Source organism: Asterias rubens, chromosome 3, assembly GCF_902459465.1.
Source record: "Asterias rubens chromosome 3, eAstRub1.3, whole genome shotgun sequence".
Classification (NCBI taxonomy): Eukaryota; Metazoa; Echinodermata; class Asteroidea; order Forcipulatida; family Asteriidae; genus Asterias; species Asterias rubens.
Window position 1 is genome coordinate 20292352 of NC_047064.1, and position 15331 is coordinate 20307682.

Here is a 15331-nt window from a genome sequence, read left to right on the forward strand (position 1 = left end):
TGTCCTTTGACGCGCGCTCTCAACGGCAGAAGTGTTTTTTAGTTTTCCTAAACCTTTCGGTGGGGGCCTGATTTTTTAATCGATAATTACGAAAAATTCAGAAGTGTACACATATCAAAATTACATTAAAATGGTGAACAAGTGCATTATAAACAAGTTAAAATACCATTTCCATTGAAAACATTCCGCTCAGGTAGCTGTTTAAACAGACCCACAGAACCATATTTTCTCTTGCCTGTAAGAAATCTGGGGTTCTTCTGTATGCTGTTGCAAACTGCTCACCAACCAAAAGGACCTTTATACAAATGCTAAAAATTATAATAGGCCTTGCGTTTCAAGCCCAGCAGAGTCCGTCTCAAAATCTAACTGTGTGTTATGAGCCTTATAACACGACTCTCTTAGGGTCAAAACCCTAGATCTTTTCAATTAAAAAGTGAAATTTAAGTGTAGAGATACAAGGAGGCTGGTTCTGTATTTCAAAGGGACGAGCATTTACCAAAATACAATAAATGCAAAAAATATATTTTTGACGTCATCATAAGGTTTTTTCATTTACTGCATTTTGGTGAATGCTTGTCCATTTTAAGTAGAGGGCCGGCCTCCTTCCAGCTACTAAGAAGCTACTGCCTTACTCATTCTCTTTAATAAATAGTATCCTCAAAGTTTGACACAAACACTGATATAATATTGCTGCCTTGCATGTACATTTATTGCACAGAAAATAAAAATCCATCCACAAAGACTAAGATTAGGATAAGTTATTTGGCCTTTAGATTTAACCCCAAGATGATTCCGTACAAAGTTATTTATCAATCAGTAATCCAGCTCCATGCCACCACAATATTTTAGTATGTTAAATCTCAAGGCAGGTCTGTCTAGTTGCAAAAGAACTTTCCCTTATGCATTATGCTATCAATCCAGGGGACTGCCAGAATTTACTGAAGCGAAGTAGCATTTTGAATTTACCAATGGAGTGTGACGGTGTGGAAGGAGATTCTGTCCCCCAATAAGGCGAACTGTGTACAAACTTCTTCTGATAGCGCCCTCTTTTGAATGATCTCTACAAGCCCATGTCAATTTCCCATGTGGAGGATAGACTGGGCCCCGGATCAGGTCCCTGCTGTCAGATCCAGTGATTCCATTGGATACAATCATCGTTTGACAAACATGCAGTGACATAGATGCCCAAATAGTCACTGCTGTCACGTCCGCAAGAAGTTGACAGCGCATCTCTATGTGAAAAGACCGAGGTCAGAGGTCAAACTACACGCCGGTTTTGCAATTTTTGAGGCCGGTCTCTGGCGTTATTCACGAGCGTTATTCACGAGCGTCGAAGTGTGACGTCAGATGTTCAGGCTAAATGGAGGACAGAATCTCTGGAGGACGGATTTTTCTGAGACTCCGGCAGTCACATCGGACCAGTCACACATGCTTGAATACTTATCCAATCCAATAAGATCACCCCTACCATTCAAACTTTTTAGACGATCCCCAAGAAAGGCTACACTAGCTTGTTTTAGGTCACCTGTTAACACATTATACATGTACATACATTAGCTTTACCAAAATATATACATACCAAACATTTACAATATATTTATATTTTTTGTAAACACTTAAATTTACTATCTTGCACTTGGCTTGAAGAATTCCCTTTGACCTGCACATTGATAAACATTATTAACAGCAAAGATATTGAAGGGCCCGCCTACCTGTAGCTATAAATAGCACTAATCAATACTAGCTAAACATGTTTTTTGTATGAGGTATCGCCCAACTCACAAGGCCGGTCAGCCACCGGCTACACTTAGGCTATCAACGCAATCAACTGCCACCAGGGGCACATTGCAACCTACTCCTGGGGCTGAAACAGGGTTACCCCCTTCACAGTGCGTGAGGATGTACATGTAGGCATTTGTATCAGCCAGTAGGAGCCTGGCTGGTAGAGCAGAATGCACTACCTTCCCAACTGTTAAGAAATGCCTCATTGAATTTGAAGTGTTTATGTACATATTGGAATGGCTGTCAGTTTCTCACTGGCCTTTCGATGGGTGAAGGGAGACCATAATAGAGTTGAAGCTAAAGCTAGAGTCTTGCTCTTTGAAAAGTTTGATAGGTTTCCCTAGTAACCTGAAGTATTAATGCTAGAAACTCCAGGTTCCGAACTCGTCTTGATAGTAGCTGAGAATCTTGGACGGTTCTTGAGCTGCCCTGCCTTGCTCTGTCCTTCCTTTGCCTTCAACGCTGGCGATCTAATCAGCAAAATAATAAAACAAATTCATTGAAAAATGCAAAGGTAATATTGATGAATGAACAAATATATATGTATTAGCCTTTGAGAAAGACTCTGCTTAGACTTGTGGACAAGTCGTTAAATCGGCCCCACGTGCTGAGATAGTGCTCCCCCGACAACACTGCTCTCGCGCGAACTCACTGCTCTCGCGCGAACTGATGGCTCCCCGATTTTGACTCCTAGTCAAAATCGGGGAGCCATCAGTTCGCGCGAGAGCAGTGAGTTCGCGCGAGAGCAGTGTTGTCGGGGGAGCACTATCTCAGCACGTGGGGCCGATTTAACGACTTGTCCACAAGTCTAGACTCTGCTGGGTTGGAACATCAGGCCATTAACTAGTTTTACAGTGTATTGTTTAAATTTTGGCAGGTAAGCAGTTTGCAACAGCTAATTCTATTTTCTCAATCAATTAATTAAGCTGTTCAGACTTTTGCCAACCAACATTATCTTTGACATAACTGCTGCTTATGAAAATGCTTAACGAAAATGGCCTAGATGACATAATTGCTGTTTACCAACCAAAAGATTTAGACCAACAAAATCTGGTAACAGTATCCCCACAATAAAAGCAACAATGGTTTTGTTACTTACTGCAGCAGCATGTCTATGGTTTGTTGTGTTGCTTTAGATTTCCTGTGGCTTGGGCCGTACAAACTGCTTTGAATGCTGTAGCACTGTCAATAAAAAGAAACACAGATAATTGAGTATTGAATATGTTTGGAGGCTCCAAGGGAGTACAGTTCAAAGAGAACTACGCTGGTTAAATAAAACGAATCAAAGGATTAAAGCTGTCGGCCATAGACCACTGTAAATGTATCAGTCATCAGTCCTTCAACTGCCTGATAGTTTTAAAGGGATATGCAAGTGGTTCATAACACAGAATTTGTCACCAGGTTACCTCACAAGCTTGGGGTGGGGCCATTTGAGCGTGTCTGGCATGCACCCTCCACCACTGAAAACGTCTGGCAGTGGCCATTCGTGATTCCTGGGACTATGCCTTTTCCATTAGGTTTTATAGGTTAACTCTCTGGCTGATCTAGCTAATTTTTTTGGGGCCCTCCTCAATGCCCAGCCCCCCCTAATGACCACCCCCACAAGAATGTGCTCGACAGGCGTCAATTTTCTTACATGGGTCTGACATAGACCATTCAATTGCTATGGTCTTTATGCCCTACTTTCAAATGAACATTTGTTAACTTCCAAGCTAGGCTGAACCCAATGGGCAGAACTATTAATTTCTGTCATAATAAAAAAAAAAAATGATCATAAAAATATTGCTTTGGGGTAAAATTACACACAAACATATTACCAGCTTCGGAGTCAGAAGTAATGAGTGTGACAAAGGTAGTGTGACTTGCCGAAAGATTTGACATTGGCCAAGAGTCCAAAAAAAGAACCACAAAACTCGTCTTACCTTCTTGAAGTACCTCATGGCTTTATCAAGCTGTCCTTGAGACAGTAAGATGGAGCCGTACAACTTATACGTTTCTCCAACCTCATCGCTGAAATCACCGTAAGTTGCGCACTTGGATGACATGATGGTCTTTAGTAATGAAACTGCTTCCTGTAAAGATAATTTAGTTTTAATTAAAGTTTTATTAAACTTTATACTGGCATAAAAATATAAATATAATACAAGACGATACATAGAGAAACAATGAACCAAAAAAGCTTAAAAATACCAAGCCAGTGAGTGGCGAGGAGGAACAGGTGACCAGCACCTCTACAAAGCCGTCCTGCCACAAAGGATGTCCCCTGAAACCCACCCCATAGTTGAAAACCACCCATCCCACTACATTTAAAAAAAAAAAAAAAAAAAAAAAGGGGGGGGGGGGGCGCTTGAAGGCGGGATTTACAGACGACAACAAGAGCAATGCCAATGTGACACCCAAGTGCAAACATCATCCGCTGAAAAGTCAGATACAAACTTGTCCCTGTAAAATTGGAGCAGAAGAGCAATGTCAATGTTCGTTTTTCATCTCAAGTTCATATTAGAAGAATCACAAGTATCCAGTCATTTTTGTTGTCTAGACGTCCATTGTGGTTCTTGAAGGGATTGTATACCTTTGGTAGTTACTCCAAAAATAAATGACCATCAAAACTTACTTGATAAACAGCACTGCAGCTGCTAATAATAAGATTTTGAGAAGCAACTCCCTTCCAAGCAATGCGGTTTTAAGAAAGGAAATCAAAAACAATTACATCTGAACAATGTTTCTGCATGAAACACTTCCCAGATTGTGTCGTCCAATTATGGATTATTCTTCCTGTGTGGATGTAACCGCTCCAGATTTTCAACATTAGAGAGGTTTCGCGTGCGGATACAGATACAGGTATGGATATGATAACCGTATCTGTTCACGTCAGCCCCGTGTTGGATTTTGTTTCGCAAAATATGTGTTACTTGAGGGCGCTCACATTCATCATGAGTGTTTTTTTTTCCGACAAGCATGACCGATAGAGACGTCGTGTTTTATACACTGAGTTTTCTCATCAACTTGCTTGCACATGACTAACAATTTTGTATCTATATCAAGCACGATACCAGTGAAAGCAATTCCGGGACAAAAAGGGGACAAAAAGACAACTAAAAGTCTACAAAACAGTATCCGTTTTTCTACGACGTGTATGCGCTCCTGTATCCGTTGCTAACATGTGTGCAAAATACGATAGTCGCGGATACGCGTCATGTGAACACACAAAGTGTCAACGTATCTGTATGTGTATCCGTAGGCTTGCGAAACCTCTCTAATATCTCAACAACACTACCACTTTTTGAAATGAAATTTTTACAGGTTAGTTTCCCTTGACACTGTTTAATACATAATCAAAGCAATCGGTTATTAATTACCCACCTCTAGTCTGTCTGCTGATCAATACATAATCAATGAAATCTGTTATTGACTACCCACCTCTAGTCTGTCCGTTCTGATGAGAAGTTTACAAAGACTCTCTTGTGTACTGATTGTCTTTGGATGATGCGGTCCATATAACACTTGTCTGATACCCAGACTCTCATCATGGTATCTCTCAGCTGTAGCTGTAAGCGCACCACAAGAAATCATAACAATTATTCAAATACCCTCATATCTCTCATCCAAGGTGATGTAACTCCACTGCTAGCTGTCATTCCCACTCCCTTTACACAAACCAGCTCCAGTGATTGCTAGAAACCTGAAGGAAATCCATGAGGATTTATGTAACCGTAAAAAAAAAAAAAAATTATGAACCCTACTTTAAAAGGTGTTTTGCAACGTATCAACATCTTTTCAGAACTATCAGTTTCTGTCATCAAAAAAAGAAAAATACTTTGAAAGACGAAACCTTGTTTGGCAATAATAAAAAATTACAAAACAAAGATATGACAGCATGCATTGAAGTATAGGACATCCTTATAAAGACACCCTTAGCAACAGCCGCAGCCGTAGCGACAGCCACCAATGTGGCTTCGGCTTCAATCTCCTATTGTATTTCAATATACTTACTTTCTGCTTCAGCCGAGGCTTGCTCAGAGTAAGCCAGAGCCAGCTTAAAGGCTGTCTCGGCAACCTCCTCACTCTGCCCACTGTATCTGTAAACGACAGAAAGTCAACCATTTGATTCAACAATTGGAAATCCTTAATAGTGGTCCGCTGGCCAAATACCAGTTAAAACACCCGAGGACCAGTGTTGAAAAAACATCCCTATTTCAAAAAGGCACTGGACACTGTTGGTAATTACTCAAAATAATTGTTAGCATAAAACCTTACTTGGTAATGAGTAATGGGGAGAGGTTGGTAGTATAACACATTGTGAGAAATGGCTCCCTCTGAAGTAACCTAGTTTTTTAGAAAGCTCTCACTAAAATAGTTAAACTGCATTCGAGACTTCAAATGAGGTCTTGAGTTCAAGCATCTGAAAGCACACAATTCAAGCATATGAAAGCACACAATACTTGTGCAACAAGGGTGCTTTTTCTTCCATTATTCTCTCGCAACCTCGACAACCAATGAGTTCAAATTTTCAAAGGTTTGTTATTTTGTGCATATGTTGGAATACACCAAGTGAGAGGACTGGTCTTCAACAATTACCAACAGTGTCCAGTGTCTTTAAAGCATTGACTAGCGACAATGCCGTTAGACTATTGAAATGGACTTTATGCATTGACGTCATGCAGCCGCCATCTTAGAGGTGAAGCGATGACAATCAAAACGCACAGATTTGTACGCGCGTCGCAACGGTTCGGCCAATGAACAGCCGCTTTTTTACCTCTATGCTTCAAGAGCATTCAAGCTGCTTTCAAGTAGCTGTTTTGAGTAATTAGTTACCTTGCTACAGTGATTGAATGGGCCTGAAGGTAGTACTCGACAGCCTTGTCATGATTAGCGTGCTTCCCTTTACTCTGCTCCAAGTAAAACAAATCAAGTTAAGGAAACAAAAAAACACAAACAGAGCTGCCAACATTTGCATCTTACAATCGGGGAAATTCTATACAACAATCATAAAGATGTCTCGAATAACATTCAACTCAAAAGTGGAAACATTTCCAAAATCAAGAATACTTTCAAATTTGTTCATAAGAACATGGAAAGATTGTTTTATTTTCAGGAAACTTTCTGCAGAACCAGGAAGAGTTGGCAGCTTTGCAGACATATCCACCATCATCTTCCTTCAAAATAATTGAGTCTTTGAACGTTTAAAAAATAAAATTATGCAAGTTTGCTCAAAATAAGGCTTAAGGCCACTCTTAGAAGTTTGTTTGGCTACTTTTTTTTTTTTTTTTTTGTGTGTAAAGCGCTTTGAGGCTCTGCATTTATAAGGTACATGTACTTAATAAACATTATTATTATTATTATTATCAAAGAAGAAAACATTAAAAATGAAATTAACTCAGGGCAGCAGACGGTAGGATTTGATATTCCTCCTAAAACAGTCCAGATTGTAGGATGGAAGGAAACATGTAACAGGCAAGGAGTTCCAAATAGATGCAGTTGGTAGAAAATAACTGCTGCAATGGCTTTGTAGAAATTTTGTTGTTATTTTAACTTCTTGTTCACTTTTCTCTCTGCTGATCCACTGGAATTATCTTCAATTTTGCAAAAAGTATGATCAAGTTTGAAAAATCCCACCAATACTTTTCCCCAAGCTTTGTTTCATTGTTTACAAACTTATTGATAAAACTAACAGTTACTTTCTTGCTGATTTAAGAAAAGAGTAAAATCTCAACCTTTTATCGAAACGGATTCCCTGCCCTTCGTGAAACGGTTGTTTAAAATGTTTCTAGTTTACCAAAGGATATTTTGCCAAGGTCTTGGTATATTGGAATAAGTTCCAAGCTGTCTGAGCCATTGTGTTTCTCTGTAAGTCGTACAGCCTTCTCATAGTAGCTAGCGCCAAGGGCCTGCTTGTTCTGGTTGGCATATAACCTGAAATTAACAACAAGTCAAAGTGCTGAAAAATAAGTTCATACATTTGTAAGTTTTTTCTGTAAGTTATTGTATTGTGTTACTGTAATTGCCTTGGACACTCAATCGGTGGATATGTAAGCCTTATAAGTTTTGCTTCTATTTATTATTAGTACTGTTACATTGAAACCTTTGGAGACCAATCATATCAGCGAATCATCACCAAACGCCAATACATGGTTTTTCATTTTTTAAGAAAAACAAACTTATTGTAAAATGTCTGAAAAAACATACGACAAAAAAATAAATTTGGTTTTGTTTTAGAAACATAGACACTATGTTAACATGGGAAATATTAACAAGGGCTGACCAGTGCAGGGAATTGTCTTTTAAACAAGTTTGTCAATCAGAACGTCAGAGAGCTGCTGCAGCACACAAAAAAAGCCAAATACAACAAAATTCAATTCACTAGATTATCAGCCAAAATACAATGTCATATATTCTATTTGTGACTGGTATCCTGCTAATTTCTGCTAAGCAGGTAATCATAAAGTAATATTTTCTGCTTAAGCAGCTCTATGATAATGGGCCCACGGGCCAATTTCACAAAGCCAAAAAAATCATCAGAAGACAATTTTTCCAGTATCACCAAAGTGATTTGTGTTGTGACATCACACTTAGCACTAGTTGCTTAGCAACTACGAATGATTTGCAGTTAAGATCAATCGTTAAGAGAAATCGGCCCCTGGTGTGTCGGTTCAAGTTTGATTTAGGCGCCGTACGATTTGTTGGTTGGTTAGTTGGACGTACTTTCCCATAGCGATGGCGATGTAGATTGCCATCTGTTGCTGTTCTGATCCTACTGTGCTAGTCAGCTTAGCTCTTTCTTCAGACACCTTGTCTGCCTTCACAAGACACTGTTCTGCCTCAGGGTATGTGGAATCAGGTGGATTAAGGAATCAAACAACTCGTCTCTGTGGATTTCAGTCTGTATGTTAGACTTTAAAGCACTGGACACGTTTGGTAATTACTCAAACTATATTAGCATAAAAACTGACTTGGTAATGAGCAATGGAGAGCTGTTGATAGTATAAAACATTGTGAGAAACAGCTCCTTCTGAAGAAATATAGTATTTGAGAAGGAGGTAATTTCTCATTAAATCATTTGAATAATTTTGATTGGAAATGCTAGAAGCAGTAAGATGGTTAACGGGAAGTCTCAAATTCAAAAACCATTCAAAAAAACTATTTTCTACGCCTCGTTTTACCTGTTTCCTCTTGACTACGGGCTGAGAGCTCTTAAGCAAAAAGATTATTGCCTTATATAAAAAAAAACAGAGAAAATATAATTAGCTTTTGCAAACTGCGTACCGACCAAAAGGACCTATGGTATAAATAACCCTAGCAGAGTCTTTCTCGAAGAAAGACTTTGCCTCGGTCGAAACGGCAGGCCATTGACTATTTTTTGCATAACTAAACAAACAGAAATACAAAAAAGGATATTTGTTATTGATGGTGTTACTACGACCAAGGACGTAGTACATTTTGACCAGTATGGCCAGGAGGTCAGCTTTAGACTCGCTGGAGTCCGATGCATGGAGTCCGCTTAGCATGATCTTCTTAGCTGCTTCTGCCTGGTACTGAGCCTGGGGAACCAAGTCTGTACGTTAAGAAATAAAACAGAAAATCAACATCAATCCACAAAATTAAATTTTATTTTGTTACAGCGAAGGTACATTGCAATTACATTGGCATTTGACACACATATTCTGATGTAGAGAGCCCATTGTCCGTTTCTTTGATTGTTAAGATGATCTTCTTGCCAAGGGAACAAGGGAACTCAGCAACCTCCCACTAGGGGAATACCATCATCAAGCTGGCAACAGCCAATCTCTCTCATACAAACACTGGTTCAACGCCTATGACTATGAGCTGCACAAATCAAGAAACTGTGATTCAGTAACAAGAAGACAATACTTATTCTAGTTATTGTGAAAGTCAGCAGTTAGCTTAGGGGATTCAAACAACAACTTTGTTAATCTGCGAGGCCTGCAGTATAACCACTGGTACATGAAGTGTTTAAAGCCATTATACACTTTCGGTAAACAGTATTGTCCAAGTCCCACACTTTGTGTATCACAACTTATATATAAAATAACAAACCTGTGAAAATTTAGGCTCAATCGGTCATCGGAGTCGGGAGAAAATAACGGGAAAACCCACCCTTGTTTCCGCACATTTCGCCGTGTCATGACATGTGTTTAAAATAAATCCGTAATTCTTGTATCGAGAATTGATATTGTTTTAATGTTTTCTCAAAAATTAAAGCATTTCATTGACCAATATTTCGAGAGAAGTCTTTCTTTATTACCTTCTGTACACCCTGTAAACTATTTGCAAATCTGTGAACTGTGAAAGTGTATAATGGTTTTAAATGAGAGCGGTACACTGGAGAAGCCACAAGCCATGCTCAATTTCAATGGACTTGAAGCTGTTGTTGGAAGAGAAAAGGTTCTCAGCCTCGGTCAATTTCTGCTGTGGCAATCTGTGGCATTGACTGACCATACATACAAATACAACAAGAGTGAGGTTCAAGGGCTGCTTTGGAGTATACACCCATAGAGGGGTAACTAGAACAACTTTAAGAGGGGTGCCCAAAGGAAGTTCAAAACTTGTTGTACCTTTGAGTGTGAGGTAAGCATACGCAAGGTTGGTGTGACTCTCGGCTAACTTCCAGTGTCCGTCTCCATACACAAGACGACAGAGGGCGGTGCAGCGGATGTACTCCTGGAGAGCTGGTTCGACCTGAGGGAAAAAATCAATCACACAACTTAACGGCACTGGACCCTCGTGGTAATTACTCAAAATAAATGTTAGCATAACAACTTACTTGGTTTCAAACAATGGAGAGCTGTTGATAGTATAAAAACATTGTGAAAAACGGCCAAATTTTCACAGGTTTGTTATTTTATGCATATAATGTTGATACACACCAATTGAGAAGACTGGTCTTCGACAATTACCAAAGGTGTTCAGAGCCTTTAAGCACACAACACCCAAGTTTAATGCCTACCAGGCCCAAACATTTGATTACACGTGAGACTTGCACATTCTGTTGCTTATTGCTAATATTGGTTGGTCTTTCTCTCCGCGGTACACTTTCATAATCTTTTATCTACTAAAGGTATTTCATACCTCACCAAGACCAGCGTGCTTCCTTGCTTTACTTTCTGATCTCTTCAGAAGTTCTTCCGGGGGATTCAAGACGACGACTGATCCGTCTTTCAGTCTTAGCTTGTGTAGCTTCTTCTTTCGTCTGCTTGGGGATGACCTTGACCTCTCGGATCGTTGTGAGGAAAGCTCAGAACCATCGTCAGAGAAGTTATCATTGCTGAGGAGAGCAGAGATCAAAGAAAATAATATGCATAATAAATAAGAAGGAAAACTCAAAATAATTAGTAATAGTGGCTTCTTTTATACATAGCGTGCATATGTGTCACTCAGTGTCGCTCAAAGCGCTTTAGCAAACAGTACTTTCCTGCAAGGTATGTGGGACTACAATTGAATTTTGAGACCTGCAGCCGATTTCACAAAACGCTAGGATTAATCCTAACTCGAGTTGGGGAGAGCAACTCGTCCTAACTTAGGATGGGTTCAATGCGTCCTACGTCTCTTTGGATAGGGAACTTTACTCGTCCTAAGTCCTAAGATTAATCCTAAGTTAGGAAGAGTTTGGTGAAATCGTTGACTACTCCTTTTACATAGCACCATCAAAGAGTTACAAGGTGTTGTAGCGCAATATGCTGCTAATTAAACCAGGAACACTGAGCGAACCCCTTCTCTTTTCGATAAGTGTAGTGGGTGCCTTTACGTGCATTACACAACACGCAGGACCAATGGCTTTCCGTCCCATCTGAAGGACCAAGTGTCTCGTTTAAGGTCACAGGTGTCATGACTGGGACTCAAACCAAAACTCTGCTGATCAGAAACACCAGAGTTTGATGGGTTTGATGCATTAGGTCTATGATGTATTGTCTGTGGAAGTGTCGTGGCCGAGCGGTTAAGAGCACTGAATTCAAACTCTGGTGTTTCTGATTAGCAGAGTGTGGGTTCGAATCCCCAGCTGTGACACTTGTGTCCTTAAGCAAGACACTTAACCATTGCTTCGTCCTTCGGATGGAACATAAAGCCGTTGGTCCCATGTGTTGTGTAACGCATAAAAGAACCCAGTGCACTCAAAAAGAGAAGGGGTTCGCCCTGTTGTTCCTGGCTGTGGCTGCTGTATGCGCCGTAGCACCTTGTAAACCCTTTTAAGGTGCTAAGAAATTGGGTCTCAGAATTTTTTTTCATCACTGCAATAACCTATCTTTCTGAAAGTTTGTATCTCAGCGCCTTGAGTACCTTGTTTGGTAGATACGTGAGCTATATAAGACTTCAATATTATCGTAACCCTCAATAGTGCCAGTTCTGTTAACTCACCTGTAGTTTTCTCCGTTACGCTTTCTCTGCTTGCTGGAGGAGCTGCTACCATTCTCTGTGGGAATGTCAACGATCTTTAGACCCAAGCCTTGGAGGTTAGGTTTCTCATCTTCGCTGGAGGCTCCGTTGTCTGCCGGATCAGACAATGATAAATCTGAGAAGGAATCCATTATCCTGGAAAGAAACCAGAAAAAAAGTGTTTCCCCATTCAATAATAAAAATAAAAATAAATGTTCAAGTTTTTTTTTTTTTTTTTTTTTTTTTTTTTTTTTGGGGGGGGGGGTCTTCTGGGGCCTTTTTGTGGCTAACCCTAACCCTCCCCCTCCCCCATTACTTACTTACATGTACTTGGCCTTGACATGGATGTAGAAATACTACCTCATTGGTTGGTGGTCTTGACACTTGCCATGGGTTGAACTTGGGTTGGAGAGGGTTTTTTTAATTTAAGATTGAATTTTGAAGAAGAGATTGCAACAAAAACAATGACTGACACAAGTGACAGAACGGACAGTCAGATTGATCTACTTTGTAAAATATTGTCATTCCCCAATCATCATCATGATTTGATTGATGGTAAAATACCCAACAATAGTATTTTAGTAATGCTAATGTATAGGGCCTAGTAGGGTCATTTTTATGTTCTCGACCCCCAACTTTGATTCCCATTTACCGCGAGACTGTGCAAGCTCCACAGGTGACAGAAGCTCTGCAGTTTACTCACGGTCTGTATTTGTCAGGCTTAATCATGCTGAGAACAAAGTTTCTTGTCATATAGGTTATGTTCATACATTTATAACATGATGAATTTTTGGTATAAATCACTAGTGCATTATTATGCCAACAATCAAAAGAGTCAAAGAAACATCATCCAACCTTGAAAGTTCAAAACATAGTTATGATCTGCTGGATTGAGTTTTATTCTCCTTCTTCAGTCACTACTAGACTAGTAACTACAAACTAGATAGATCACGCGACGATGTGGTTGCTATTTGGCTCCAAACAACAAATGTAATGTAACTGTGTAAGAAAGACGAACAAGCCATGCACTCATGAAATAAATTAACATTGAAAGAAACACTTCTAATTTACTTCTTTAGAAGACCCACCGCACACCACCAGTGCCCACTACTTTCGTTTTGCTCCGATTCTAATACCGGTATCCCACTCGAAATGTTTTTAATCAACAAAGAAAAAGGGGGAAACTATAGCAGTACTTACGACGTACAAAACTCTGTTTGTGTCAATGAAAGAGTCCTGTTGCTATGAAAACAACCCACTGCCTTTTCTCCATTCTTATCGTTCTCGTCCACTGCAAAAAAAAAATGCAGCGTTAAATGAAGCGCCCTCTGTTGTTGAAAATTAATAAATTTTACTTAGACTGGCAAGAGGACAAGACTGCGAATTTCAAGAACCATGTGATGGAAGATGAAATGATTTAAAAAAAATTAATGTTAACTGGTGCGAGGTCAAAGATAATTATGCAGGCCCTACGTGTGCTTAAAAGCAGATCTCTTGCGTCATTCAAGAAACAACAACGACAACAAATTCTTACATCAGTATAACCATAGTACTGTTTATTTTTTAATGGGCCATGCGCCAATCATCATACCTTTCAAAATATCACCATCTTCCCTCGCAGGTAGCCATTTATACCCCTAGGTGAAGAGAAGCAGTTGTAGTAAACATCTTGCTCATAGACACAAGTGTCACCCCTGACTCCATTGACTTAAAGACACTGGACACTATTGAGACCAATATTTGAGACCAGCCTTATCACTTGGTGTACCTCAACAATTAGGCCTTTGCACAAAATAACAAATCTGTGAACAAACTCAATTGGTCGTCGACGATGCGAGATAAAGGAAGGAAAAACACCCTTGTCTCACGAAGTTGTGTGCTTTCAGATGTTTGATTTCGGGACCTCGAAATCTACTTGAGGCTCGAAATACAATTCAAATATTTTTGTGGAAAATTACTCCTTTCTATTTTCCTTTTGAAAACATGAAGACAATTATTCTCAGACAACCCTTTTTTCTTATCCAAAACACACTGATGAAAAAGGTTGGTTGTTCGTTGTTGTTGTTGCTGCTGTTGTTGTTGTTTTTGTCGACGCCGTCGTTGAAACAGGAAACAATTAAATCTGGGTCAATGAAAACGTGATTGGCAGTTGAAAAAGACTATCCTGTTGTTTCTAGGTGTTACTCTCAAGGATTTAAAGATTGTTTTTATGTGAAATTATTTATCGACTAAAACGATAAATATGTTGTTTTTATTACTCGTGGGAATAGGCCTAATAAAAAAAAAAAAAAAAAATTATTACCCACATTTTTTGCAGAGCGTTCAAGCAAACTGCAACAAAATAATTGACAACATTGAATTTGTCGGTAAAGTTGCTATCGATCACGGTTATGAATCAATTTATGTTAAAGTTAATGATCTAGACCAAAATTTCAGGAGACCAAAATAATTGTCCAAGATGGAGGATTATGCGAGCGCGGAGCGCAAAGCCTCTATGGTGTGGGGGTCTTGGGCCCGCGAAAGGGCACCGGCAAATTTGCATTATAGACGCTCTATGGTGCAATCTTGCGTCTTTTGGATTTGGGCAAAACTTTAATATTATCACTGCAACTTTAAGACTTTCTTGCTTTATTATACGACATTGCAAAAAGGTATTGTCTTGAAAATCGCAAGGGGTGGGGTGCGGGAGATATGTGCGGGGTTATATAATGTCTAGGACCCAGTCGTCTTGGGTGACCAACAGCTGTAAAGGGAATTGTAACGACTCATCTGGGCCCAATTTCATGGCTCTGCTTACCGCCGAATTCTGCGCTTTCGATCACCATTTTCTGCTTACTTAAGAGCAAAATCTGCGCCAGCTGTGTAAGCGTAGACACGCAAGTCAAAATTTCCCGCTTACCCGAGAACGCTTAAGCCGTAAGCACTTAATTCCCTGCTCCGCAAGCGCCGATTCCGTTCTTACAGTACGCAGAACCCCCTCCCCCCCCCGCGTTGCTTAAAGTTAGGCAATGGTTGGTTGTGTGTGGAGCGGAAGGTGGGTGTGATCTACCCACTCTGCACTTCGATGTATTATTTGTATGCCCTAGTTTTAGAAGGGGGAAACAATTAATTTGGTTAATAGTATCTAGTTTTTAAGAGTGCTCATCGAAGATGACGTCAA

General features: G+C 39.8%; 1 protein-coding gene across 2 annotated transcripts; it reads right to left on the reverse strand.

The window, feature by feature from the left end:
• Positions 1–1895: 1895 nt before the first annotated feature.
• LOC117288543 (tetratricopeptide repeat protein 23-like) lies at positions 1896–13556 on the reverse strand. Of its 2 annotated transcripts, none has more exons than XM_033769441.1 (13): positions 13379–13556; positions 12154–12327; positions 10870–11065; positions 10356–10479; positions 9178–9334; positions 8485–8610; positions 7569–7695; positions 6598–6680; positions 5776–5861; positions 5203–5330; positions 3705–3854; positions 2882–2964; positions 1896–2252 (listed from the first exon to the last, which is right to left on the reverse strand). In XM_033769441.1, exons 2-13 carry the CDS (start codon positions 12321–12323, stop codon positions 2123–2125), a joined length of 1560 nt encoding a protein of 519 aa, XP_033625332.1. In that variant the 5' UTR covers positions 12324–12327; positions 13379–13556; the 3' UTR covers positions 1896–2122. The 2 variants fall into 2 exon arrangements, with proteins under 2 accessions (XP_033625332.1, XP_033625331.1); XM_033769440.1 differs by having other exon boundaries at positions 13372–13556.
• Between the last annotated feature and the right edge of the window lie 1775 nt (positions 13557–15331).